The following is a 27879-nucleotide window of genomic DNA, read 5'->3' on the forward strand; positions in this document are numbered from 1 at the left end:
ATTATATACAGCAATGCAGTAGCATTTTGTCTGGATCTTTCATCCCAGACACAAATCTATTGCACTCGAAACCTATTCTCTATACTTCAGACCCCTTCTCTCACCGCGAGACTACTAAAAGAACGCTTTCTATCTCCAACCCATGCTTACTCCGCCGGGATGAACTGCCTCAGCACCTCCTCAAGCCACTTCTCAGACATCCCCAGCGCCTCCGCCTCCCGCATCGCCCGATTCATCCGCGGGATATACTCCGCCTTCGGTTCCGCCACTCCCACCCGCTCCTCATCCACATATACCAACACTGGCACCATCTCCCCGGACTCTCGCAGCACATGGCCGTCGTCCAGCCACCGCACCACCCGCGCTTGCACATACCACTTGTTATAGTCGCCCTCCCCCTGCTCCCGGGGCCGTATCGTCACGCTGACGCTGACCTTCTCCTCCTTCTCTTCCTCCGCCCCGCCGTCCACCCCCTCGTACAGATCCAGGATCCGCTCGTCCGCTTCGTCCATCTCGTATAGTACCCCGTACACCGTGTCCTCTGCCCCAGACTGAGGCACCTGAGCTGCGCCCTGCTCTTGCGCACTAACGCGCAACCCCGCTGGAGGCACTACGTTCGCGTACCCAGCTTCACAGATCAGCCAGCGCCAACGCGGGAGTTCAGCGATGGCGACCGGCGTCGCCGAGAGGGTGGGGTTCATGCGGCAGCGCTGCGCCATCTGTGTTGGGGAGAGGTTTGATCCGTAGGCGAAGTAGAGGTGGTGTGGGGGTTGTTTGGCCGGGGCGGGGGTGGGAGTGATGCGTGTGTAGAGGGGTCGTGGCACGGTGCTGCGGTGATGGGGAGGAGGGTCTCGGAGGCGAGGCTGGACGGATCGGCTTTGAGGTGCATCGCGGGCTCTTCTTGTTCCTTTTTTTTGCGTTTAAAGGAGGAGGGTGGGAGGGTGAGAGGTGGGTTGCTGTGAGTGAGGATGAAATGCGGGGAAGGAGCTTGCTTGACGGAACTGGATAAGGTTAAACGCTTAGGTCGGACAAGGTTTGTCCCCGAATATCAGATGGCATGTAGAAGGAGGAGGGGCGCCGGTGAAGATCACTTACAGATTTAGTAGAGGCGGCCTTGCTGCAATAATTCAAATGAGACCGAATGAGAGTTGTTCGTGGATAACTGGATCGCTGCGGGGAGGTGATCAGGGACCCGAGCCCTAAATTCCTCCCCCCACTTTTCGTTCCGGAAATTGAGTGGCTGCTTTCAAAGATGGCCATGTTGTCTATCTGCTCTACAGTCATGAATATTGCAAAATAAAAGTCAAGGTATAATGTTCATTGCTATGGAATTTATAAAAAAAGACTATTACGAGTCACATCATGTGCGGTATCCTTAGAACCTCGATCGCTAGACGAACAGCAAAAGGCAGTAGACCAAAGGAAACTTATTTGAGACACAGAGGGGGAAAATAAAAATAAAGATAGAAAAGTTGTCTTCACCGTCGCGGAATTGTACCGCTCATTCGGCTTCCTACTCCTGCCATGAGACTCTGCTTCACGATGGCATCGGCTGCCGCCGCCGCCGCGAGTCTCTCCTTCTGTCGGCTCCGATCACGCAGATAGCCCGCTGCCTCGGGTCGCATGCGAAGAATGCGGAGGATCATGTCATCGTTAGGTTCGGCCTGTGCTTCACGACGCTTCTCTTCCTTGACTTTCTTCATCGTACCCAGATTCCGGGAGAGCATGATGCTCTTGGCGCGCCGCGCGGCCGGCACACCCAGCCCGCCATACCCGGGCCCTGTAGCACCGAGATGTGCAGGGGCGGAGATGCGGTTGCGGTTAGCTTGCTGGCGGTTGATGGTGGCTGAGGCCATTCGCTCAGACGTGCGAATGAGGTTCTCCGTGGGTTCGAAGTAGAAGAAGTTCAAGCTTTGGATCTCGTGGTACTTGGGGGATTTCAAGATGTCGATAGGAACGCCGCCAGCTTCGCCAGTCTCCTCATCAATGGCGTGGAAGAAACTCAAAAGCAACACGAGCCAGCGTGATACGATGTCCACTTCTTGGATGGTCAGCGGTTTCTGATGGGACGGCTTGTCTGATAGAGGTGGCACTAATAAGCTCTCGATTGTGGCAAGAACCTCCTTCCATAGGCGAGCCATCACCATTCGCATGGCTTCAGAAGTGAGAGTCTTGTTCATAATGGCAAAATTGTCGTTGAAGTAATTGAAGAGCGGAGTCAAAGCGTTCTCGACGTCGGCCGGTGTTGGGCCAGTAGAAGTCGGCTGCCCACGATTGCGGTTCAGGAAATTAGATACAGATGACATGCTGAGACCGCGCGAGAGTAGGGATTTGAGAGTCCGACGGGACAGACAGTGGCTAATATATGCAGAAAGCTGTAAACCCAATAATTGTCAATAAAATGGCCAACATATCATGAGGAGAGAAGGGATACAAACCTTCTCGGTAATTCTTCGAGTCATGTCTCTCTCCGTCCGCTTGAGGGTACGGAAAGCTTTACCAAAGTAAAATTGGATATCATCGCGCTCGCCTTCCATACTTACACGAAGTAAAAGTCGTCCTTGGGTATCCAAATCAAGCCAGTATTCTCTAGGCAAAAAATCACTGAAATGCACTGGATCAAGTTTGATCGAGGTTCGGCCGACATAATCATGATCACCCACTGCATCCCAATCCCAGATTGTGGCGATGATGTTCAGAGGGCCTTGAGTTGTGATGTCCACTGCATCCTCCCAGCGCGGGTTGAGGTTGTTGTAGATGATTCGGGTTTTCGCAATGCGTTTCTGGTATTCGTCGGTTAGGACAACGTAGGGATCACTGCCGCCATTCATGTCGCAGGCTTTAAGATCTTCTGCTTCAACTACCTTAATTGTGAAGACATAAGTAGTGGATTTCCGGACCTTTTTCAGCTGCGGAGGAGTGTGCTTTGCAATCACGTCGGCGCATCCATCAACATTGATTTCACGCTCAAGCTTGTCCAGTTGTGTGAGAGCATATTCGATGTTGTTCAACTTCACCAGGGACTGTTGTGAAGTCAGTCAATTAATGATGTGCACGGGCAAGCAGGATCAAGTGGACGAGCACATACCTCGGAGGAGAATTGAAATGGTTCGATTTTGTCCTTGTTCGTCCATGTGTCCTTGGCAAATTGCATCAATTTCTCTTGGGTGGTCTGATTCAACGCCGCTTCTTGCTCCGGAGTGAGACGGTCCATTTCTCGAGCAAACTTCTGCTCCAACGACTCGCAGTATTTTGCCACGCCTTTACCGATGGAGTTAGAGAGAGCGGTCATGAACTTCGCATACTGAAGGTCATCATCCCACTCTAGCCCTATTAAGTTTTCCACAATTTGGTTGAAAGATCGGAAGATATCAATTACTGACACACTGTGCCGATTGTCCTCTGGAACAACTTCGGCCATTTGGTCGGCACGAACGGCGAAAGCATCCTGTTTAGTGGCTTGATTGACCCATTCCATGACGCTTTGATCAGTCAAACGAAGCCAACGCCAGACGAACTCTTCTAGAAGAGATTCCACATGGAATGGAAAAGGGGTGCTAGGACCTGTCAGCTTGAGTCGAGTAGCGAAAAAAATTTCAGTGGGACATACTTGGCGATAGTGCTTGTGAAAAGTCGTCGTATGGTAGCCAGTTGCCTGTATAGATCAAAGCCATCCTCAATTGCAATCTCCTCGCCTGTGGACTTGGCCCGATCAATGATTCGGATGACCATTTCATTCGCGTCCTCAGCAAACATGGGCAGTACATTGGAGCAAAGCGTAGTATAGGGATTCACACTGTTATGATTAGAAACCCGAATATCGAAAGTGATGTGATTATTGAAAGCTTACCCCATAATTTCAGGGTTATTCCTATACCGCTTCTGGATCTTCTGAGCAAGTTTCGAGATTGCTTCCCCCAGCTGGATCACATTATCGGCCTGCCACAATTCCTGGTCGATCGGGATTAATTGACCAAGAAGCGCCTGGTATTTCTCCGTCGCTTTCTCAGCAAGACCACCCTGGACATATGAAGAAAACCGATCGATGTCCTCTGGATTTTCGACGTAGTTTGGATCCATTTGAATGTGATTTTCGAGAATGTACATCACCGGCCCAATTGGGCGCGGCTTTGCCTCGAAACAGTCCATCATGACATCGTAAAGCTCTCTTAATAAAGCCTCATGAATCTTGGTAAGAAGCTGCTGCATCATTTGAAGATCATGTACAGTCCATTTCCGTCTATCAAAAACGGCAGAGGCCACAAAGCTACTACGCTTGGATCGCGGTTCGGTGCTCGGTGACTCTTTCACGAAAGTGAAGGCCGAGTCGAGTGTATTGAGATCAATCTCGGAATCCACATATTTGGACTGGATGACATCAAGGAACAGAGGAATGCGCGAAAAGTTGGGTATCCGCCAGCGGAGACATATTTCGTTCAGCATTTCCGTTGATTGCTTGGAAAGTAGTTTCATCGACGGTACTTCTGATGTGGCCTGCGAAGCTTCAATCTCGCGATCCCGCAGGTCGTGGGTCAGAGTTTGCGACAAGATAAACCTGTATACAGCCCGGGGATCAGATGGAATGAAGGTGTATGTGTCCGATTCTTCAGAGTCAACATCAGCTCCCAATGATAGGGAGCTGAGATCCACAGGCGAATCAATCACATAGGATGTTCGATCGCCGCGTGGGGATGAGAGGTCGTCAGACGGAGTGGAATTGAATTGAGGTAGCGCACCAGGAGTGCTCTTGGCCAACTCTGGATTCGACTGCACAATGGCAAGCATCATCTGCGAGAGATCAGGGCCCTCACTCTTCTTCCAGCTTTCAAAAGCCTCATCTGTTTCAAAATCCTCCTTCGATAGCGTCTTTCGGGTATGAAGACTCAGATGTGCCTGGTAGGTCTTGAGGTCCTGCAAAGCCGCTTTCTCGGTCCAAGTGGACTTGTGTTTATTAATTTCAGACTGAGCCTGGGCAGTTGTCATCCCGAAAATCCTAGCGACATGCTGTACAAGCGGCATGTCCTTAACATCATAGCTGAGTGTAGCCACCACTTCCGTTGCCGCTGCGCTGATATTCGAATCCATCAAGTCTTGATCCTGCAGAAGAAGCTTGTTCTCTAGGACAGACAACCGGTTTGCCAGCTCTGGGCGGTCTTTGGACCAGTCATTGCTCTTTAGAATCAGCGCTAGCAGACGCACAAACAACGCAACGTGTCGGTCCACCATCAGCTTCCAGCTATCATCATCATGCTCCTTGCCCTTTCCTAGCTCCTTTATGGCATTCGAATAGAAAATCAGAACCAGATCTTCCGCTCGGCGGTCTTTCTCCATACGCTTCCGAAATGAATCCTCCTTCAGCGCATTGAGAAAAGCGGCGAAGGTGCGCACCACCAAATGATCCTGGTATTCCTTTCGCTTCTCCTTACCGACCAATACTCCTGTCAAGCGCTTCTCCAACTCCGACACAAAGCCATGTGGAATCCGCGTGCTTTTGGAATCTCTGACCAGTGAGAAGTCACTCATTAAGTCGTGGATTGAAGTCGACGCCCGCTTGGGCCGCGCCGGCGCGGCCGGTGCATTCTGAATGCGACGAGAACGAGGGTGAAGGAGGTAGGCGAGATAGGCTACGCGCAGAGCATGACTGCCTGCGACGTTGGCGCTAAGGGGCCGGCGCCGAGACAGAGAGGAGTTGCGCGAATGGCGACCTTCATTCTGTAGGCTGTTGATCCGTCGGTTGACTCCTCGGGACTGAGTCGATGCCGTCGACATGAGGTAGTTCGCTGGCGTCGTCGAAAGTTCGGAGGGGAGCGCGAGTGGAATGCGGGACCATGGATGGAGCTGGAAGCAGACCACCAGCCAGGGTGGTGGAAGAAGGGTCTCTTAAGACAAAGGAGGGTTCTGTAGGTCTCAAAAGATCTCACAAGTAGACACAGTCTTGCCGAGCAGGAGGGGGAGGGGCGACCTTTTTCGATTGTTTATTGAAGAAGAAGAAAGGAGGGGGAAGAAGATGAAACGAAGCTGCCGAACCAACTGACGTAGGCGCCCGAACCAAAACAATGCCTAATTGGAGATCATGAACGGACACCGCTATGTCCACAAGATCCGTGGGGTCTACGAAGATCCTACTGGGCTAGTAGATTTTCATGCAGGACCAATAGCCCTGGTCTCCCTTGTCGGGCCCGATCTACGCTACCGAGGGTGCAGCCACAGTGCGCATTCTGGCTGCAAGGGTGGTGGTACGATGGGAAACTATTCGGCCTGGATAGTCTGGATATACTCGCGATAGCTTAGATGTTCATTTTGAGGCCAGGCTTATCTGGACACGGTATGCTTGCAAACAGACTTTACCCTAAGCGGTGTCTATTGAAGTTTGCGACAATTGTCTCGTGTGGTGTCGAGGTAGCCACTGTGGCTTCAGCCGATATGCGCCCCACCCGACTCCTTTGAACGCTTCTACAATATCAAAGTCGAACGGGACGCTCAGGAAGCTCGACGGTAGGACTTGGTTGGATTTCTTTTTAGTCTTATACTGACACAGCATGCATCCACAAACCGGGAAGCATCTCCTCCGCGAATCAACCGTCCAATTCGCGAGTGACGCCAAACATAGGGAAACAAAATCGGACTGGTATTTACACACAAACACACACAACATGAAAAAGAGGGAGGACAGAGGGAAATCACCACTTGTCCTCGCCAGCCTTGCGGGCCTAGATTGATATGTTAGCAAATGTTCTGTTCTCAAAGGCACTTGTCATGACCGGGGACGGTAGCTGGAGGGGATAAGCATACCGGCAGGGCATTGGGACCACCCAGCTCCTTCTCCAAGCCATCGACGTAAGTCTTCGGCACACTGGGCTTGTCGGGATAGTAGAGGCTGACAACACCGCAAACGCTCAGGAAAGCCGCAACGAAAACTCCTAGGTGGAAGAAACCCTTGCGAGGAGTGACGTGGGTGTATTGCTCCGGGCTGAAAACACCCAGGATCTCATTCTCCTCGTGAACAGGCTCGCCAAAGTTTCGCTTCTCTTGCTTATCCCACCAGCCGCCGTAGGGATCTCTGAACTGACGCTTTACGCGGGGAGGATTCTGGTAGCCACCATTCTGAGATATCGTTAGACAGGTAGTTCACGTACGCCAGTCGTGGGCGGTATAGTCGGCCTTGAGTAATTCGTACCTGAAGGGGATCCTCAATTTCAGCAGCACGGAGGGTCGGGACTTGGGAAAAGAATGCGCGGGGGGCAATGGCGCTGCGGACAGCAACCTGGGGAAGGCGTCGGGCCAGGATCCGTTGGGACAGCATCTCTAGAAGAAATTGAGGGTCAGAAAAAATGTGAAGGAAGCAAAGGAATCTTTGGAAACCTAGGGGAACACTGACTGCTCTACCAAAAGACCGTGGAGAAGGGAGGGTGGGAAGGCAGGGGACTTGAGGGACGGTTGGAGGGTCGATGATGGAACGGATGGAGGTTTGCGGAATTGTGGCCTGAGGCCACAACAGGCATCCACGCGCGGCGCGCTTACAAGTTGTAGCGTCGCCCCGACGAAAAAACCACTTCCCTCACGTATTCCCTCCATCTTGATCGTTTTCCCGTCTCCATCCACGCTACTGACCCGATAAGCATGCCAAACTTCGGGTGGCACCTGGACTCGATCAGACCTATTTGTTGATGCCAAAATCACCTTCTCCAAACGCGTCTTCGTTGGGATAACTGGGGTCAGCTGCGCAGAAGGCCCCTGTCGTCTGCGGCTCTAAGTCATGCAAAACGGCATCCCGAACGGCCCATCACCCGAAGATGAATTCATAACACCGGTTCCTGATTCTCCACGCCTCGAGGCACCTGTCCTGGAAAATCCGTCCGATTCTGGCCCCTACGAGTCCCTCCCTTCCGAGCCGAAAGACGATGAAGCTATCCATCAACTTGACGAACCCCCATCCAAGAAACGAAGGCTTACAGATACCACACCGTCACGGCGATCTACGCCCCGACCACCTTCCCCGCCCTGGAAGAGGGTTGGGGTAGAGGGTCCGACCTCGTTTGTGGTGGAGGGCCGTCGCAGGTCTTCGCGGACTAACACGGTTCCTCTGGAACTGCAGCCTCAATCCGATAAACGACATACGCGGGCCGCGCAGCATCAGTATGCGCATAGGAATGCTCGTGATGGTGCGAAGCCTGCCACATCTTCACCGCTGGCTATGACTCAGTCGCGTGCTCAGGTCAATGGAAAGCTTAGTGGCAAGGTGGCTATCAATGGGTCACCCCGGACCGGATCCTCCAGGAACGCCATCGCCAGTAAACAACAGCCAGCGTCGCAGTCGCCTGCACCGAAGCAGATCCCTTCTCGCACGCGATCTCGAAGCTCCGCCACCCTACATCGCCCGCGTCCTAGCTTGAATGGCGCCAGTCCCCGCCAACTCCGAGATCGGTCCTCCCTCTCTACGACCTCCCCATCGGCTATCGATACTCTTGACAATGTGCACAGTAATAATGGGGAGATCTATGAAGGATCACTCAAAGTCCCTCGACTTCGAATCAAAGTCAAGAAGCCGGTCCTTCCGATCCGACATCCTGGCCACGTGTCAAATAAGAAATACGATTCTTTCAAAGAATGGGTGGATCGCGAGGACGCGCCGAGTTTATTATCTTCGGAGGAAGCCTTGGCGGAGGCCCGGAGGCGACGCGAAGTCGTTGATGCGGCAGAACCTGGGGGTTTGTTAAGCTCGGAGGTCTGTTCAGCATATATCACAGACCAGCAGGAAGAGCCGCCCCCACAGTACTCGCATCATGACCACCTCGTGTCGCACGCAATATATTTCCAAAAACTGCTGGAGAAGGAACATAAGCGGCATCGCCAAATGGCCAAGCTATTTGCTCAATGGTGTGCTGATGCTTATCGAAAACGCCACAAGAACCCGGAGGATATTCTTCGAGAGCAGCAGGAGGAAGTGCGTCTGAAACGCAAGCAGCTATTCAAAGACCTGCAGAAGATGTTTGACTTGACCCGCGCGGAAATTGATCGGGCCCGCTTGGCGCGATGGGAAGAAGAGCGAAAGGTCCAAGATCAGCAGGCTCTCGACCGAGCTATTAAAAAGTCTACGGCGCTCTTTGAAAAACGCCGGTCTGAAATTCTGGGCGAGATACCAAGTGATGCTCTCGCTACGAGCGAAGGCGAAGAGGATGGCGATTCGGATTCTATGTTAGGATCTTCCGGTTCCGAAAATGAAAGCAATATGTCGACATCCGAATCCGAGACTGATGATGAAGCAAACATGGATGATGATGCCGCGTTGACCGCCGACGAACTTCGATTGAAGTATGCCAATCTACCAGACGAGGACATCATGGATGATGTTTCAGTAACTTCTGGCGCCCCGACATCCGCCATTGATAGCGAAGTTGTACCTGATGATACCGATTCTCAGGCCATTCCAGAAGATACCCAGTTAGACGACGTTGATCCACTTTTGATGGATGACAGCGACGAATCAACCGATATGGATGATGACATGGGTGATAGTGATGAGGGAGACGATTCGGGCGATGAAGAGGATTCCGAAGAGGAAGAAGATGATGGCCCTGGGTTGTTCGGTTTTTTCTCAAAAGAAATTGCTGCTTCCAAAGAAGATGACGGAGAGGATGAAGCAATGGAAGAAGAACCGGAAGATCAGGAGGTAGAATTTGAGGACCCGGATGAGGTTTCTCTTATCCCGAATGGACACGACTCATCGCGTGAGGGCACACCATTAGAAGTTGTTGAAGCATCAGCTGAGGATACTCCCATTGACACCGAAAATGTTTCGACCATTGACACACCCATGGACGATCAGAATACTGAGCTCAGTCCGCCCGATCTTACCACTGCCTCCGAAACTCCTGCCTTACCAGATGAATCAGACCAGCCCCAGGAAATAGATATCGTGCCTATCAATGATTCTCACCCAGGGGAGATATCCAGTGAGGCATCTCCGGGAACATTTGCGACCAAGCCATCGGAACCCGAATCGGTTTCCTCATACGACCCGGCAATCGAGAAATCATTACAGGCAAGCCATTCACCTGCCCCCGGCTTGAAGACACCAATTCCACATCTCTTGCGTGGAACGTTGCGTGAATATCAGCATTACGGCCTGGATTGGCTTGCTGGCCTCTACAACAACCATATCAATGGTATTTTAGCAGATGAGATGGGTCTCGGAAAAACTATTCAGACAATTGCTTTGCTCGCCCATCTTGCTGTCGACCACGGCGTCTGGGGCCCCCATCTTGTGGTTGTTCCGACTAGTGTCATGCTCAACTGGGAAATGGAGTTCAAGAAATGGTGCCCAGGCTTCAAGATCATGACTTATTACGGTAACCAAGAAGAGCGTAAGGCCAAACGCCGTGGCTGGAACGATGATAACACCTGGAATGTGTTGATCACCTCGTACCAATTAGTCCTGCAGGACCAACAGTCTCTTAAGAGGAGGAGCTGGCACTACATGGTTCTAGACGAGGCGCACAATATCAAGAACTTCCGGTCGCAGAGATGGCAGGCCCTTCTCACGTTCCGGACTCGAGCAAGGCTTCTTTTGACCGGTACTCCGCTGCAGAACAATTTGACAGAATTGTGGTCATTACTGTTCTTCCTCATGCCCTCAGACGAAAATGGCAACGGTGTCGAGGGGTTCGCGGATCTGAGAGACTTCTCTGAGTGGTTCCGACGACCAGTGGAACAGATCCTCGAACATGGAAGAGAGACGATGGATGATGAGGCCAAGCAGGTGGTCACCAAGCTTCACACCGTTCTTCGTCCTTACATTCTTCGTCGTCTGAAGGCAGATGTCGAGAAGCAAATGCCTGGCAAGTATGAGCATGTTGTCTACTGCCGACTTTCAAAACGACAAAGATTCCTCTACGATGGCTTCATGTCAATGGCTCAGACAAAAGAAACTCTTGCATCGGGCAACTTCCTCTCCATTATTCACTGTCTCATGCAACTTCGCAAGGTCTGCAACCACCCTGATCTCTTCGAAACCCGGCAGATTTCTACCTCATTCGCTATGCCACGGTCTGTGGCTTCAGAATACACCATGAAGGAATCCCTTGTTCGAAGAAGGCTTCTTTTCGACCACCCTCTCACCAAAGTTGATCTAGATTTTCTCAACCTTGCACCAGTATCTAGAGAAGATATCTCGCGACGTCTGGCTGATGACAGTATTCGGCTGATGGCTTTTGGACCTTTCAACACTCTTCGTGAACGTCAGTACAAACGAACCAATTGGACGATGGGCTTTGATGGATCCAACATGGAAACAATCTTGGAGTCTTTGGAAAATGCTTGTCGCAAGAGGAGAATGGCCGAGCTAGAGCGATGTTTGTACTTTGAGTCCAAACGTCATGGTCGACGCCCTGTGTATGGTAGCAGTTTGATTGAGTTCTTGCGAGCTGGAACTAAGGAGCACGCACTCTCTAACGCACCTCTTCGAAAGCGCAACATGGCCGAGTGGCTGTCAAGCCGATCATCTGTTCTTGCTTCCATGATCCTGAGTATAGAGGAACGAGCTCTCGAAATGGATGGCTACGTGCAGAGGTTCGCTTGTGTGACACCCGCCGCCGTCGCTTCAGGCACAACCGAGGCTGCACTGACCCCCGTGGAGACGCGCCTTCTGACCAACACCTCCAAAGACCAGCCTTACGACCCCTTCCACGAAGCTCGGATGCGCCTCTCAATTGCTTTCCCGGACAAGAGATTGCTGCAATACGACTGCGGTAAGCTCCAGCGTCTGGATAAGCTCTTGCGCGACCTCAAAGCCGGCGGTCATCGGGCCCTCATCTTCACGCAGATGACCAAGATGCTGGATATCCTTGAACAATTCCTCAACATTCACGGCCATCGCTATCTTCGACTTGACGGCACAACGAAAGTTGAGTCACGACAGATGCTTACCGAGAGGTTCAACAGCGACCCTCGCATCTTGGCTTTCATTCTGTCCAGTCGATCAGGTGGTCTGGGTATCAACTTGACAGGTGCCGACACCGTTATCTTCTACGACCTGGACTGGAATCCGGCCATGGACAAGCAATGTCAAGACCGTTGTCACCGTATCGGTCAAACCCGGGATGTGCACATCTATCGATTTGTGTCCGAGTACACCATCGAATCCAACATTCTGCGCAAGGCCAACCAGAAGCGTATGCTGGACGACGTCATCATCCAAGAGGGTGAGTTTACCACGGATTACTTTACGAAGATGAACGTGCAAGGCATGATTGAGGGCGACGAGCGCGATGGCCACGACGAGGCCAGTGCTGCCATGGATCGCGTCCTCGGCAATCGCGTAGCCAGTGGCACTCGTGCTTTCGAACAGGCCGAGGATAAGGAAGATATCGATGCAGCCAAAAACGCGCAGAAGGAACTCGAGCACGCCGACGATGGCGACTTCGAGGACCGCAGCATCTCACATGGCACGCCCGCGCAAGCCGGTACGCCATTGGCCATTGCCGATGATGGAACGCAGCAGCCTATAGACCCATCGGCCCCATTACCCGAGGAAAATGAAGATGGCGAACCGCAACTGGGCCACATCGATGACTACCTACTCCGTTTCATGGAATGGAACATGCGTGACGAGCCCCTGGTGTTGCCCCCGGACAAGAGCAAGAAGAAATCCAAGAAGGGCAAGGAGCACCGGGTCAATCGACGTCGTTGAGGCCCAGACTCAGACTTGGTGACTACTTGGGTTATTGGGGGGATTTTCCGGCTCTCAGGGTCCACATCGCGACCGTTTCACAAGTTTCACAATTCCAATTTCTCCTGACCGGAGCTGATTGCCCTATTTGGGAAAAGTCTGCTTTTCTTTTCGCGCCCTATCTTCGGGGCCTCCAGACGATCGTCACATCCACCGAACCTGTCTTCCCGACTTGTCGGTCTCCCTGATCGCCCGGGTCTCGGAAACCCCTTCTGCCCCTAGTCTTTGACCTCGTGGAATGTGGATAACTGGTGTGCAATAATTTGCCCAACCAGCGGGGAGCAACAGAAGGGCTGAGCGTGTGCATGGCCCCTACGCGTACACGCACAGGCAAGCTCGAAGAAAGAAGACGTAGATTCGGCTTACTTCACCCTTTTATCACCTGTGTATACTCGTCTTGGGACTGGGAATAGCGTGTCTTTTTCTTATTATTACTATCTATTTTTCTCCTTTCTTCTTTTCGAGTGTGTCTTGATAATCTCCTATTTCTTGAATACTGAATACCATCTTCAAGCTTTTCAACTACAAAGCGAAACTCCTAGATTCTCGGGCCTGATTTTGTGGATGGGAATGGCCACCTAGTAATGTTCTCCGTCTCTTTTTGGTCTTGCCAGATTGTTGTGCTTGCAGTTGTTGTAGTTGGAACAGTAGTGGGTTATATGGAGCAGCAACTGGGTAATATACTTCGTGGTCTCGTCCTAGTCTCAGTATAGGACAACAAAGAGCTTTTACTAAAAGCCCCAGCGTTAATCTATTTCCATGAAGATCCTCTTCTTCTCAGATCTGCTCCTTGCATAGTCCTGGCTTCTCCAGACGCAGTTAGCCCTGGAGATCTCCCCTAGAAACCCGGTCCACCCGCTAAGTCATAGACGGACAAGTACAGATCGTATAGGGTGCCCTCGCGCCCCGAACTAACTCGAATAGTAATCACTACGCAGTTCCTGTCTTCCGAAATACTCTTCCGTTCGGATATGAGCCTGGCGCTTGACAAATCCTTGAAATTAAGTCGCAATAGTCAAACGCTCTTACCATCCCATGTGCCTCGTCCTCCACGGAGAATATACCCCTTGAGGGCGACTGGATCGCTCTTCTTGGTCCCAGCGTTTCGGGTCGCCCCAACTCTGTTAGAGCCGGCCAGGCTCGAACGGAAAATGATCGATCATCATGCTAAGCCTGCAGACTTTGCATTGTCAGACCGGAGGCTTCTTTGCCTCCGTGATCCTAACCCAAGTCACAACGGTGGTCACTTTATTAGTGCGGGGCGGAAGCGGGCAAAGGAGCGGGTTTCGTAATTGCTGCAGATTCCCTGATACGAGGCAGGCAAGTAGAGTTTTGAGGGTGAGCCAGTGAGAGACAATCGGCTCCTGGAAGTTTCGTCAAGACTTTGATACAAGAACTTTGCGTGTCCGGCGCTAAAATATTGAACAATGCCGTTGTGAGGCTGTAGAATCCCATTTCCTCAGGGGTTGATGTCGTAGCTGGTTCGGACTTCCAGGACTCTGGGTACATAGCGTGCATTGGTTTCTACTGTATCATGGGATCATCCTGGAGTTGGTATGTCCTCCGTCCTCCATAACTTCCTCAATGAGTCGAGATGCCGTTGGGGGCCGGCATAATCGGCCCAGTGCAAGCTGGTCAACAATCCCGTTGTCTATTCCCAAAATCGCCCTTCTGGCCGGTCCACTCTCTCTTCCTCCACTTTCTGTTGCCTTGTCCTACCGGCCAGAAAGCACATGGGAGTGATCAAGGTATCCTGAGCGGGACCCGTCGATCCCCCCCTACGTGCCCACTATGCCTGGTCCAGGCGGTACCGAGAACCCAAATCAGGTTCGCTCCTTTTTTTAGCGTTCTTCAGGAGTTCCGAATTTCAGTTAGATTGTAATTCTACCAGTCCCAAATCCCTGTCTGAAATCTTCTTTCGTGATGAGGTTGTCTGATGAAGCTAGGGCTTGGTGTGGGTCGGGAATCAAAGACCATCTTCGGCACAGTGGTGCTGCAGTTCAGAGGAGTAATCTTCTGAGACTCCTACTGGCTCGGGCAGAGGTAGATACGGGCGGGATACAATGGAGACAGTTGGAGTAAGGTGCTGCTGGCAAAACCCTGGAGTAGTGCGCGGACTGGGTATTCCTCGGTTGACTTTCTGCACACTCTCCCCGACCCCCGGAACCGAATGGGTTTCATAAGAACGATTTGGGAAATGACACCGAGAATGCAGCGATTCGGGCAATTCATCCTGGTTTCGTTCCTTCGTGCCTGCTGGCTGCCCAGATGGCGACGGAGACGTGAGTATGGTTGGAGAGTTGGGGGAGATGGAGTGGAGCTCCACACCGTGGGATGTGACTGGAGGAGCCGGACTCACAGGCGAAGTACCCCATCTGGAGAGAGACCCGGTGCAGGAGATGTGTCGGGGAAACTCTCTATGAGGTGCAGTAGATCCATGGAGATCCGGAGATCTTCCTAACCGCTAAACTGCTTTGAGGGTTTTAATATCAAGAATGGCTCTTGATTGCTTGGGTTTGGGAGCGAAAAAAGAAACGAAACCCCGCCCTGATTGGATCGGCGAAATGGCGCGGATGAATGGGCGACGAATCCAGATCCTGTTCACGCAGAATACGCACACCACGGCAATAGCTCTCGTGGAAAGGCTGAGAAAAGAGGGGCCGTTTGAGAAGAGGTGGAAATCGAGAGCTGCGGACTTTGTTCGCTCTAGTCTGGAGTCCATCTCAAGAACCACTGGTGATTGGCAATTTTCGCGGTAATTGCCGCCTCTCGTCGCTGTCGTCGTGGAGATATATGGGGTCCATAGCTATAGACTGAACTCAGAAGGGGACTGTTGTTGCTGACCGCGAATGACTTACCCGATGGACGGGCATATCGGGGCCTTGCTGACTCTGTCCAATCTTGCTCCTCGATCTCTTGGGTTGCCTTCCCTCCCGACAGAAATGACCCAGGCGTGATCCAATTAGAATACATCTCGCGACCAGTTATCCAGGTTACGGTCATAGTTCGGATGTTGGCAAAGCGACCTCGGCTCCTGGCTTCGAGTTTAGATTCTCCAATCCCAAAGACCCAAAGAATGATGCTTGTTAGGGTTTCGGGTCCCTGTCTCCGGAACCTTTGACGTAGTTCATTCCTATGGTCACGGCACTTGACCTAGTCTCATATTCCCGAGAACACTATTGAAGCAAGAGAGAACTGAGGGAAAGATTGAATTCACTAGCAACAATAAACATGCTCGATAGGATGTATACCATGTTATCTTGATTCGGCTCGCATGGATGGAGATTAGTCTTCTCAGAGTTTGACAGCTGCTGCAGTGCATCCCGTATCTGCGTGACAGACGCAGCCGCAAGATCATCGCAAGATCACACCGCGCATACAGTCCTTGAGGCCTTCGACCATTGGCCGGAGCCCTCGTGGGAAACGACACGAAGCGTGGACGCTATGCAGGGGTGCCTAGTGGCGACATCGGTTTGGTCTGTGCTTTCTGCGGTTGATCATTTGCGGATCTTTTCCCTTTGATGTCTGATTCTTCCACTTAAATTTTTTTTTACTTTTTGTACAGTTGCTTTTTCGGTTCTCTGGGTGTCAGACTCTACGATCAAATGGCTGATTCCCCCCTTCTGCGAGACAGGCTTTGGAAGAAGCAGCCGACCGAGGAGTCTGGATGCTAACTGGGTCATGAACGGATCCACTCTATCCACTATTGAGGACCCGGGCAGATCGTAGGCGATCCACGGTCGGATCGATTGGCGCCCTCACGAACTGCTGCTCCACGAATCGCGTCATCATTGGTTTCGTCCGAGAGGAGCTTTCCACTAGCCTGACACCATACCGCATTGGCGGTGTCTTGCTGTTGACTATAGCGGCTCAGGGCGACCAGTGCTGACCGTAAGTAGGAAAAGAAAAGCATCCGCATTGCAACGCGGGTAAACATATGGAGTACTGGGAACGCGAGAACGAGGGGCGGAGAAGAGGAGAGGACATTAAGTGGGCTTCTCCAGAGAAAAAGGAAGGTGCGTTTCGAGCCGTTTGTGCCCTGTTCGATAGTGTGTTCCATCCATTGGGTCTCGCTGGGGACGGTACTCCGTATGGAGGATCGGCTCCGATCCTTCTCAGACCCCGACTCCCTCCCCTCCCAATTGTACCTCTGCTCAACCGTGGGTTTTGCGCTGCTATCCACTTGTAGACACCATATTTTCGGTACAAATGTCGAATTCAATTCATGGGAAGGTTTGAAACGCCCAACGGCTCTGATCGTCCGCCTTTTGGGTGAGATGAGGTAGACCCGGAGTCCACTCCGCATCGCCGCGTGAGGGATCCTGGTTCGGTGATGATCGGCGACCTTGGCTTTGGAGATCCAGCCAAACTATCCTGACTCCTGAGTGGAGCCCGTAGCTGGGGGAGGAGCCCGGATGGGTTGGTGTGGCCTAAGGGAGGGGGAGGAAGTACAACGGAGAGAGGGGGTGCTTATCATTCGGGTCCCGGAGCTTTCCTTGATGTCCACAAGGCTAGGCACCTATGCGGTTTAGGACCGAGGGGCTCATGTGCATCACTAACCCAGCAATGTGTTACCTCCCGCATGACCGCTGGGGGCGGCCGGAGTGTTATTCCCATCTTCGTACGGTAGATCCGATCTGAAGCAGTGGGAGTCACACAAGGAGCACATCCACTGCCATCTGTTGACCATCAAGGAGGAGATCCGGGGTGGTTGATGCTGCTTCCCGAAGGATCTCGATATTTTTCTTTTTCTGAGAGAGTATCATTCGGGCTGCATTAGAAGATACAGATAGATAGATCGAGTCCGTGATGGAGCTGGCGGCCGTCAAAGATATCTGCGCCGACAGGCTGTCATGGCTCGCGAGATGATCAGTCAATTATGAATCCTGGATCCCCCGTCGGCGCGGTGAGACTGTTTCGTGTCTGGGAGGTTTGCTGGCAGCCCAAATGGCCCTGCCCTGGTCTGTCTTTGTTCTTTCAATGAACACCCATGCGCCAAGCGCTTCATTCGGGATAGCGGAGTTGCTGGAATTGCTGGTTGATGCTGGCTGCTAATGGCGCGAGATGTCAATGTTCCACTCTGAGGGTCAATGATCCACTCTGAGGATCGCCGATCCACGGAGGGCACGTTCGTGCACCACGTCAAGCATCGTGATGCCAATCCCGAGATGATCGACCATGCGTGCTAGGCTCTGACGCCACGGAAGAAGAGGGGAGGGGGGTTCAAGGAGGAACGTTGTGACAGACCCAACGCCATGGAGGATGAAAACCCCAACGGTGGAGAAAGCCCGACTCAGCATCTCCTCCGGCTCAAACCATAAAACCATAAAACCATAAAAAGCTAAACCCAGAGACCCAGAAATCCAGAAAAAAAAAGATTTCCTAAAATCCTCCTTCCTAGAAACTGTGGATTTTCGAGAGAACAAATCCGGAGGGAAATAAATATTAGACCAAGGCATTGCTCCATCGGAATCACGCAGAGTCGTTGGCCCTATAATCGCTCCTCCCCGGACCCTCTTCTGGATCATCACCTCGACTTCGCCTACTTCACCTCGGCTCTGTCTCGTCTTCCTCCTCCTCTTCTCCTCCTGCTTCCTCTTCTTCCTGCTCCACATTTCTGAAAGTCCAATTGACTCATCCCTACTTATACACTTCGTGACCTCCTCTCTGGCTTGAGCCCCTGGTTTCTTGTTTCCCTGCTTCCTCTCCAAACTCCTACCGCTTGTTTACCCACTCTCTTCTCTCCCTGCCGAGCCTACACTGGTATCCCGGTGGCCGGATCTGAAGAATGAAGACGTCCATTTCGTCGGATATATGGGAGAAGAAAAAAGCGCTGATTGCCAAATTGTATATGGAGGAAGAATGGCCTTTGAAGCAGGTCATCAAGCAGATTCGGTCCGATGATTTTGACCCAAGGTTAGTCACCGTCGAACTTCTTGGTCCGATATAGAGGATCCAACCTCAATTATGTACTTTTCCTAATGAATCTTCTCTAGCGAGACCCAATTACGCAGCCGCTTAAAGAAATGGCGGGTCACCAAGCCTTCTCGCCAGACTCGCAAGAAGCCGCAAGGTTCCGAGGATCCTGACTCTGAGAAGGACGTCAAGGACTCATCCGTTTCTCCTCGCAGCAAGAAGGCATCCCCGGCGCCGAAGGAATCAACCATTCCTCGTTCTACCTGGTCAACACAGCCTGTCTACTCGCCAGCTTCCAAATGGGATGCCCCTCTGACTCAGAAGCTCACCCCCAGCCCATCAGGGGAACACAGCTTCGTATCAGAGGGACATCTTGCAATGCACTCCTTCCAAGACGCCAAGCCAGCCACTACTTCTTTTGAACAGCCCTCTCAGACGTCGCCTGTGGATCCTGGGTTGATGCTGAACACTACCGCTGCCGTTACTCCCACCTACACCGCGTACCCTCTCTCTCCCGAGTCATGCATCCCTAGCCCAGGCTCGACAACCGATCCCACGCTAGCTGCGTGGCCTGCCCGTTCAGTCTCAGTGGACATGAGCCTCAACCCCAGCTTGCATCCAGCGCAATGGTACGGCATGCCTTTTGAACCCATCACACCCCCACCGGGCGTCGCACATGCCGCCCCTTTACCTCCTCCCGCGGCGGGATACGTGGTGCCTCCGCCCGCCGGTCTCTTCCCACCTGAATTTGCTCATTACAGTGAGGCTCCAGAATACCATCATGGATACGATCAAAAACATTGGAAGCGTGCCATGTCCCTGCAGTATGACTTTGCGGGGCACCACGTCCGCCCGAGTGACCCGATCCGAAAATACACCATCCCACTTCATAGCCAGCATCACCCTGGAATGATGCACATGCCTGCGGGTCAGGTTGGTCCCCATGCCATGATGTGTGCCCCTATCGTTCCATACATGGGTCAAGAGCCGATGATGCAGAAGCCTTCGAATGTGAGCTACTGAGTTTCGAAGTAGAACTGCGCTTCTTTCTCTCCTGACCCTTGCTCTTCTTTATCTCTTGCTTTCTTGTGGCTTTCCTCGTTTTCTCTATATATCCTCCCTGTTACTCTTTCTCATTCTTTTCATCTAATTCCATGGGAAAAAAATGGGCGATGATCTGTATTTTCTAGATCTCATGTATGACGATATACTTGGTGTTGAAACTGCGAAATGGCTGGTCGACCTGCTTGAAGCTCATTTTGTGTTTTTGAATTTGTTGAGTATTTATTGGTTTGATCTCATGATTCCGGGGAGTGTCTGGCGTTGATATGGGGTGGTATTTGTCTTTTTGATACCTCTTGGTGAATCAATGTACTTTTGAATGCGGTAACAGCCATGCGTTTTGTATCCAACCTGAGATGTACCAATATCCAGCGATAGGCTTGTTAGGAGTTGAGCCCTCCCATCAGAGCCATTCTTTACATTCTTACGTTTTTGCCTTTCTACTACCTTTTTTCTCCTGTCTTTTCCTCGTGCTCGATATGGATCCATCTAGACCTGGCCTCCGTAGGCTTCCAGTCATGTCAAAGGATGCCACGCCAAGGCCGCTCATTATCCGAACTTGTACCTCGGCATGTTCCACGCGGGGAACAAGCTTAAACTGAACCACCCCGAACTCCGCAAATTCTCCTCCTGACTTTGCCTTTGATCCCCTCGTGCTATAAGCATATGTCAATCAATTGCGCATAGAAATTCACAATTTCTTTCAATCTTTTTTTCTTTCCAAAATGCGCGCCATTCAAGTTAGCGAATATGTCAAGGTCCGCAATATACCTGCCCACCCCTAAATCTCCAAAACCCGGGAACCTTCATCCTCCTCCCCTCTCTCCCTTACCCATACATGCAAGAAGGTCTATTCAGAATGGACAATGACTTACATTTCGTCATCTCCAGGGCCCTCTCGACCTCAAGGTCTCCACCGTTCCAACTCCCACCCCCGCTGCAGACAAGTACTTGATCGAAATCCACTCCGCCGGCACCAACTTCTTCGACATCCTTCAGATCCAAGGCAAATATCAACATCAGCCGCCCCTTCCTTGGGTCGGCGGCGCCGAGTTCGCGGGTACCATCGTCGCGCTCCCGACCGCACCAGCTTCCCCGCCACGCTTTAACGTCGGCGACCGCGTCTTTGGTGCCACTCAGGGTGCCTATGCCACTCATGTCCTGGCCCCGGAGCCCACTCTGCTCCCTGTCCCCACGGGCTGGAGCTTTGAGGATGCCGCGGGTCTCTTTGTCACCGCGCCCACTTCTTACGGTGGCCTCGTGCACCGCGCCGGCGTGAAGGCCGGCGACTGGGTGCTCGTGCACGCGGCCGCGGGCGGCGTCGGACTGGCCGCTGTTCAAGTTGCGAAGGCGAAGGGCGCGACAGTAATCGCGACGGCGGGCACGCCACGCAAGCGCGAAATCGCGACGCAGTTTGGCGCGGACTACGTTGTCGATTACACGGATAAGGCGTGGCCGGAGCTGGTCAAGAAGCTGTGTGCGACACACCGCCAGGGCAATGGCAAGGCCGGTGTGGATATCGTGTATGACCCCGTGGGCATGATCGAGGCTAGTCTCAAGTGTGTGGCCTGGAATGCGCGGTTGCTGGTGATTGGGTTCGCGGCCGGCAAGATTGAGAAGGTGGCGCTCAACCGGGTGCTGCTGAAGAATGTGAGCCTGGTTGGACTGCACTGGGGTCAGTATGCGAAGTTTGAGACAGAGACCGTCGGCGAGGTATGGCGCGGCATCTTTGATCTTGTTGCGCAAGGGAAGTTCCGCGGGACGGCATTCAAGGATGACAGCTTTGTTGGGCTGGAGAGTGTGCCGCGCGCATTGCAGGCGCTGGGCGGGCGTGAGACATGGGGGAAGGTGGTTGTGAATGTGGTTGGCGATGAGAAGGTGAAGAATAAGCTCTAAAGCAGCACAATGGATGTATTGGAGGCAAACTCTTTTCTTTCTAACAGGAAGCGAGTACGATAAACAGTTTATAGTATGCAGGCATAAATTAAAGAGTCGGTGAATTGTGCATGATCAAGACGGTGGATTCGAAGAAGCAACTGTCAACAGCTCCTGAAGAGATAGAAAAGGTTGTCTCAGACGAAGCCTTGAGGCTTTCCTATAATAGCTATTCCTCCCCAAAATCATGTTTGATTTGGCCCGTACCCGGATCAAGGAAGATGTCAAATAAGTGAGTGGGCGTTCTCAAAGGAATCTCTATTTTGAACATAACCATGGACTCGTTTAATAACTATCCCTTATCAATCAATCAGTAATACTAAGCGATTGCCAGCTCCGTTTAAACGCTTACTCATTAAGCAGATGATAATGCTAATATTCACTAAGCCTGAGCCCGATTTGTCTTCATAGAAGTGATGGCAGCTCAGAGATGAAAGATCAACCCTGTCAGTATGATCCTAGATAATCTAGCTGCATATTCATTTTACACAAAGGCTTATTTTCACTTGGCCCGGATGGAGCTATATGAAATGAGAACGTAAAAATGACATTCATTTGAGATATAGATGTAGATATAGATGTAGGTGCGCAAGGAGTCATGCTCTCGTAGAAGACAAAGTCAAAAGACTCGAGCAAGTTTAACATGAACTATGAAGGCCCTGAATTCTTGCTCTAGCAATCCAGCGAAAAGATAGCGTAGGATTCCCCTCAAATGAGAGTTCACCCAGCTTCCAAGCCCAGCTCCAGTCGGTCACGGCTACAAGACGTAGCACTGTGGTGACTGTCCTCCTAGGAGGGTCCGTAGTATTGCCCGGGAGGACTGAGACAGCTGGATTGGAGGATTGCGATATTCGATAGTGTTTCGTAGGATTTTGAGTGTGAGAGGGATAGGGGAAAAGTATTCGACTGCGCGACGGCGTCAAGATCAATCAATGGGTTGACTGGGAATGACCTGTTCATGGAAGTCAGTTTTAACGCATTGAAGCCTATTTCTAGGATTTATTGAATATTTGTGTAGAATGCATCATCAGATTCTGGCACAAATTGATGAGGTGGTGTACGGGATGAATACAGAAGTCGAGATGGAAAAACCCGATCGAAGCGGAAGGTCATTCGCTTAAGGATTAGTCATCACAGACCCCATAACTTTCTCTAGTTAACTAGTTATCCTAGAGCGCGAACCGACTGGTTAACTTCTAAACCGAGGTAAACTACGATGGACATCGTGTGCCATTGGTAGGGGAAACTTTTCAAAAAAAGGAGGTTGAAATTCTAGTCTCATTGAAAAAACAAATTAATTAGTGGCATGGTCCGCAGACTAGATCGAAGAATACAGTCAAGAAGAAAAACATCATGGTCTCATTATTGCAGATCCTCATCATCAGTAATTCATCAATATCGTAGGCACTGCCTATATGGAATGAAGATCAATGGTGCCTCTCACGCATTTTGACAAGAGTAGTCCATCCTTGGCAACAGGATTTGGCCATGCTATGTCCACACCAGCAGCATGAAATAGGGTTTTCAGGTAGTTGTGGGCTCTGGCTACTTGGTATGGAGCCAGGAGGTTGCGTTCGTTTTGGCACAGACAGGTGTCGTCGGTCATATGGTTCTGAAGACAGCCCTCCAAACATCGAATTCCTGAACGAAGTCCTTCGCTTAAACGAGTTCCCTCTCGAAAAAGTTCGCCCGAGGAGAGATTCAGATGGAAGGCGTTCAGGGCAAGCAAGCTTGGCGTATAATTCAGACGGGAAATCATGCCAGTAGCGGCATTGACAGCAGATCACAAACAATTTGGCGATCAACTGATCCTGCTTGGGCTGTTTCACGTTTTGGAGAGGATTTTTTCTCATCATTGTCACCACACCATTTCGAGATAGAGGAAAATTTCCCTGGAAACCAGCATAGCTAGGAGAGCTTTTACCTGCGACGAGTGCCTCTGGTATCGAATTGCCGCTGTTGGTGGTCTCAGTCTTTGGAGAAGTTGATTGGTGGCTCCCAGGATGATTAGGAGTGTCAAGCACCTCTTCATCTGCAGTGTCATAACTCGATGCCCCCGAGTCATGGGATGATGATCGGCTATGGCTTGGTCCAGTTGACTTTTTGGCGGGAATATTGTTAAAAGTGGCTTGATCATGAGCGGGAGGAGAACGTCCTGTGCTCTCGGCCTCGTGGGAGCTCGTGTCTGTTGCCTCTGTCATGACGATTGTAGGGATTGATTGACCCCTATTGCCTACCCATCCCGGAGAGTTGTTCGAGATAGACAGTCTTCGGCCAGGGTGTTTCAGGGGAGGAACAAAGGCATGGGCAGGCCTGGCACCTTCAGATGTATGGGGTTTTTGATTAAGGTCAAATGAGGAAGTTTTGGGAGGTTGATTCTCGAGTTGTCTAGCAAGGTCTGTTGGGCCTTTAAAGGACCGTTGTTGCCCATGGCGAGTATTGTTTTTTGCCTGATCTTGGGTTTCTGTCACATTGGCAGATGTCGACTGTCGACTACGACCCCTAGGCTCTTCAAAATTATATGTCTGTGAAAATCGAAGCGGCTGGGGCACAAGTGAATTTTCAGCAGGCTCTGACGCCGGGGTAGCTGTTGCTTTCTGAGACTCATGCTTTGGGGTGGCATCTTTCATTGTGAAAGGATTCAAGGCAAGTGGCGATGATTTGTATGTGTTCGTTTGTGTCTCTCCTCGGCTCTTCTTGGCCAGGTCACTCAACAGATTTCCCGGCGTGGACGATGATGGCTGCAAATTTCTTGCGTGGTATGGGCCATGTACACTCTCAGGGGGGACACCGTGAAGGTCATGCGGACGTCGGGTGCTAGAAACTTGAGCGGGAAGAGGATCAAGTTGCGAATTGGGTTGACCTTGACTGTGGGGGAGTTTCTTTGACGGTGGCTGTGTGGACTGAGCTCTTGGGGTCCGTTGTTTTAAGGGAGGAAAGAAAGGATTGGTCCCCCCAGATGGCTTTCTTTCATGCCTAAGGTTGGCAGTAAACAGCTCCCGGTCAAGATCCACGGGTGACTTGGAGTTTGAAAGATATGACTCGGATTCATTTTTCCTCTGGAAGGTTTCACCTAGTGATTGGTCGCTCGGAATGTACTCTGTCTTCTGACTCGTGGGTATCTCCTTTGGCTCATGGCCGCTGTCCTGGTCCTGTTGCTTCCAGGCTTCTGCCATCTTCCAGTTCTCGCGAAGATCATCCGACTTGGCCATGGTATGATGAAGCATGTGCGGCGAGCGTTGAAGCTGCTGGGAGGACATCAGGGATGTCCCATGCCGGGTGGCCAGCTCTCGAGATACTGCAGCTCCAAAACGTTCAGGGAGGGTTAGAGGCAAACTGGGAGGACCATTCAATGTGTCGGTTTCGGTTTGTCCATCACTCGAGTGACGTTGGTTTCGGTCCTCCGTCGCGTTCACAGAGCTCGCTCGGGATCGGGATGATTGCCTTGACCTTGAAAATAATGCCGAGAACGTGCCTGATGACCGAGGCCTGTCCGAGCTGGCACTCGTTGATCTGTTAGAACTGCCGAGTGGCTGCTTCTTGGTCAAGCGTCGAGCATTTCTATCAAACACGCCATTTTCTAGTCTAGCTTGTGCTTCTTCCAAGTGGATCAGACGCTTTTCGAGCTCTTTTCTCTCTGCTTCTAGCCGTTTGGTAGCCCGCCTCTCTTTTCGAAGGGTGTCTTTCCAGGTTGGAGAGGTGCATATTTCCTCCTCATCCTGCTTTGGCTTGCTTCTGACTGGTGTTGCCATCTGCTGAGTGGCCAGTTCTTCGTCTCGAGAGCGCACTGGTTGGACCGAGGGGCTCGAACCCGGCGTGCTCATCGATGGCAGCCGCGAGGTTGGCGAGGAGTACGTAAAGGAGCTCGGCACCGTTTCATCCTGCAGAGAGCGGCCGGTCGGCGTGTGATGTCCGATCGTAGCGTCTGCCTTGCGCTCGTCCGCATATATGGATTGAGCTTGCGCCGACCGAGTTTTCTCTCCGGTCTTGTCATCCCACAGCGCAAAACTCTGGCGCTTCTTGAATTTGTTAGCTGGTGCCTCTGTTGATTGGGCGGTTGTGGGGACGAACCTTGCTGGATCGCTCAACGTGGAGTACCCGTTGAATATGTTCGGAGAGAGATGATCGCCGTCTGCGGGGTTGAGGATCGTCCGCCATTGCAACCCCTGGCGAACGTGGGAGGCAGCGACGGGCGAAGTGTAAAGGGCGAACGGTGCATGGAGTGACGCCTTCTGCGGGCCACAGATGGCTGGTGGGAGACCAATGTAAGCCCCGTGAGGCCAAACCCAGCGAGGAAAGTGAGAGCAAGAAAGAAAGGAGAGAATCAGAAAGAAACAGCAGAACAACAGCAACGCCGGTCCACCCAATTCAGCAGAATTCAAAACTCGCCACTGGAAGCGTCTGTGGTGCACTGGACATCTGAGACCTGCAGCCCAACCATTTCTTAGCCTTTCCTTCTCCCCGCGACTGCTCACATCTTCACCCTCGGTGCACGAGGTGCACGAGGTGCACCATCACCAAGCAGGCATTTTCTCAGCTCTGAACACAGCATATGAGTCAGCCAATTCAAACCTTCTCCGATCTTGTTTCCTGTTGTCACTCAGTTGGGTTGGGAATGCATCGCTGAGCGGTGATGTTCATTAATTCCCGGTCCGGAAGTTCACACGGACACTGCGATGGAAGCTGAAACCCCCCAGCAAGCAATCCAAACGAAAAGGAACAACAAAGCCCCGCGATATCTACGATCTAGGGCTTTCACTGCTCGCACCCACGGTTCTTTGACGGCACAGCCCCGCTTGGCAACATGGACCTTCCAGTATCCAAGGTCTAGAGGGTGGCCTTACTCCCAGCCTGGTGCGGACATCACACATCCAACCTTCTCGACTCAACCATCTCAACTCACACAAGCAGTTCGGGGTACCCAAACCTACCCAGACCTAACCAGGCCCAACCAGACCCAATCAGGCCCAACCAGACCACACCAAACCAGACCAGGCCAGGCCAGGCCGAGCTCCTACGGGAACAAGCATCTAAACAAATATCATGGCATCGGCGGACGCCAGATTCCAAGACCTCCCGCCAAGCTACGATGCAGCCCAGCAAGCATCAGGATCCTCGTTCGCAGCACCTCCGCGCGGACTGGATGATCGACAGGAACAGGGTCCAGTGGGAGATCCCCCACCATATCACAACTGGCAAGAAGCGGTCCCGGATACGTCGGTCTTCCCACCCCCGCCTATCGCGGGGTACTACGCCTCCGGCACAGGCAATGCTTCCAGCGACGATGCCGAACGCGCCCATGATTTCTGCGACAAGACGCCGCTGTGGATCCCCGTCCACCCGTCTGCCGCCGTCTACACCTCCGTGCAGGAGCATGACCTGCGGCCCGTGAGACAAGCCGAGTTCGCGGGGGATCTGGTCATTATTGCGCCGGGCCGCTGGACAGGTTGCACCGTCGACCAGAACGGCGATTGCCTCGTCCTCACGCATCTGCCGCTGTACTTTGCGACCGTGGACTCGCCCTTTGTCCGCGAAAAGCGCAAGACAATCTATTTCGAGGTGACGCTGCGCGCACTGCGGGCCGGCCCCGGCGCCGACGCCAGCGGGCTGGCGATCGGCTTTGTCGCGCAGCCCTATCCCGCCTGGCGCTCTCCAGGCTGGGAGCGAGGCAGTTTGGGAGTCTTTTCCGACGATGGCTGCCGTTTCGTGAACGATTCGTGGGGTGGCCGCGATTTCACGACCCCATTTCAGGCCGGCGAGACCCTGGGTATCGGCATGACCTTCACGCTCCCAGAGAATCCGCTCGCCTTGGCCGATGCCCTGTTCGAAGTCCGTCGGTCCTGCACGGTCGACGTGTTTTTCACCCGCAACGGTCATCCCGCAGGGGGCTGGGGTCTGCATGAAGAGATGGATGAGGAATCAGGCAGCGTGACCGGCTTAGAGGGGGACTTTGATTTGTATGGGGCGGTTGGTCTGTTCGGTGGCGTCGACTTTGAGACTTGTTTTGACCCTGCAGGTTGGCTCTGGAAGCCTGCAGAGTAGAGTGCAAGTCGGGCGGGGGGTGAAGAGAGGGGGGAAGAGAAGAGGAAAGCGTGATGGATTGCGTATGTGGTTGCTCTTGGAGTTGCATTGCAGATTGTCGATTTCTCGCCTCTCACTCTTTGCTGAAATTGAATTAATCCTGGACATTCTTTTCCTCTTGTTTAATACCCCATTTTTAGAGTACCGAGTCACGAGTG

At 52.2% G+C, this 27879-nt stretch overlaps 9 protein-coding genes across 9 annotated transcripts; 4 read left to right on the forward strand and 5 right to left on the reverse strand.

The window, feature by feature from the left end:
- Window positions 1-146: 146 nt before the first annotated feature.
- On the reverse strand, window positions 147-5769 carry N7462_000229 (C2 domain protein; the record flags this gene model as incomplete). Its single annotated transcript, XM_057071955.1, has 6 exons — window positions 147-863; window positions 1518-2375; window positions 2439-3023; window positions 3089-3557; window positions 3611-3796; window positions 3851-5769. The coding sequence occupies 6 exons, from the start codon at window positions 5767-5769 to the stop codon at window positions 147-149; spliced, it is 4734 nt and encodes a 1577-aa protein (XP_056938485.1).
- A 911-nt stretch (window positions 5770-6680) lies between these two features.
- Window positions 6681-7303, reverse strand: N7462_000230 (uncharacterized protein; the record flags this gene model as incomplete). Its single annotated transcript, XM_057071956.1, has 3 exons — window positions 6681-6710; window positions 6793-7104; window positions 7178-7303. 3 exons carry the CDS (start codon window positions 7301-7303, stop codon window positions 6681-6683), a joined length of 468 nt encoding a protein of 155 aa, XP_056938486.1.
- Window positions 7304-7756: 453 nt separating this feature from the next.
- On the forward strand, window positions 7757-12688 carry swr1 (putative SNF2 family helicase/ATPase (Swr1); the record flags this gene model as incomplete). The annotated part of the gene is made up of 1 exon (XM_057071957.1): window positions 7757-12688. One exon carries the CDS (start codon window positions 7757-7759, stop codon window positions 12686-12688), a length of 4932 nt encoding a protein of 1643 aa, XP_056938487.1.
- A 2762-nt stretch (window positions 12689-15450) lies between these two features.
- On the reverse strand, window positions 15451-15730 carry N7462_000232 (uncharacterized protein; the record flags this gene model as incomplete). Its single annotated transcript, XM_057071958.1, has 2 exons — window positions 15451-15533; window positions 15586-15730. 2 exons carry the CDS (start codon window positions 15728-15730, stop codon window positions 15451-15453), a joined length of 228 nt encoding a protein of 75 aa, XP_056938488.1.
- Window positions 15731-16430: 700 nt separating this feature from the next.
- Window positions 16431-17033, reverse strand: N7462_000233 (uncharacterized protein; the record flags this gene model as incomplete). The annotated part of the gene is made up of 1 exon (XM_057071959.1): window positions 16431-17033. One exon carries the CDS (start codon window positions 17031-17033, stop codon window positions 16431-16433), a length of 603 nt encoding a protein of 200 aa, XP_056938489.1.
- A 1482-nt stretch (window positions 17034-18515) lies between these two features.
- Window positions 18516-19666, forward strand: N7462_000234 (uncharacterized protein; the record flags this gene model as incomplete). Its single annotated transcript, XM_057071960.1, has 2 exons — window positions 18516-18643; window positions 18724-19666. The coding sequence occupies 2 exons, from the start codon at window positions 18516-18518 to the stop codon at window positions 19664-19666; spliced, it is 1071 nt and encodes a 356-aa protein (XP_056938490.1).
- Window positions 19667-20430: 764 nt separating this feature from the next.
- N7462_000235 (NADPH:quinone oxidoreductase family protein) lies at window positions 20431-21601 on the forward strand (the record flags this gene model as incomplete). The annotated part of the gene is made up of 2 exons (XM_057071961.1): window positions 20431-20463; window positions 20597-21601. 2 exons carry the CDS (start codon window positions 20431-20433, stop codon window positions 21599-21601), a joined length of 1038 nt encoding a protein of 345 aa, XP_056938491.1.
- A 1466-nt stretch (window positions 21602-23067) lies between these two features.
- Window positions 23068-26081, reverse strand: N7462_000236 (uncharacterized protein; the record flags this gene model as incomplete). The annotated part of the gene is made up of 2 exons (XM_057071962.1): window positions 23068-25889; window positions 26033-26081. 2 exons carry the CDS (start codon window positions 26079-26081, stop codon window positions 23068-23070), a joined length of 2871 nt encoding a protein of 956 aa, XP_056938492.1.
- A 602-nt stretch (window positions 26082-26683) lies between these two features.
- N7462_000237 (SSH4 family protein) lies at window positions 26684-27682 on the forward strand (the record flags this gene model as incomplete). The annotated part of the gene is made up of 1 exon (XM_057071963.1): window positions 26684-27682. The coding sequence occupies one exon, from the start codon at window positions 26684-26686 to the stop codon at window positions 27680-27682; it is 999 nt and encodes a 332-aa protein (XP_056938493.1).
- Window positions 27683-27879: the final 197 nt, after the last annotated feature.

This window comes from Penicillium macrosclerotiorum, assembly GCF_028827735.1.
Source record: "Penicillium macrosclerotiorum strain IBT 26536 chromosome Unknown utg000001l_segment0_segment0, whole genome shotgun sequence".
Lineage (NCBI taxonomy): Eukaryota > Fungi > Ascomycota > Eurotiomycetes > Eurotiales > Aspergillaceae > Penicillium > Penicillium macrosclerotiorum.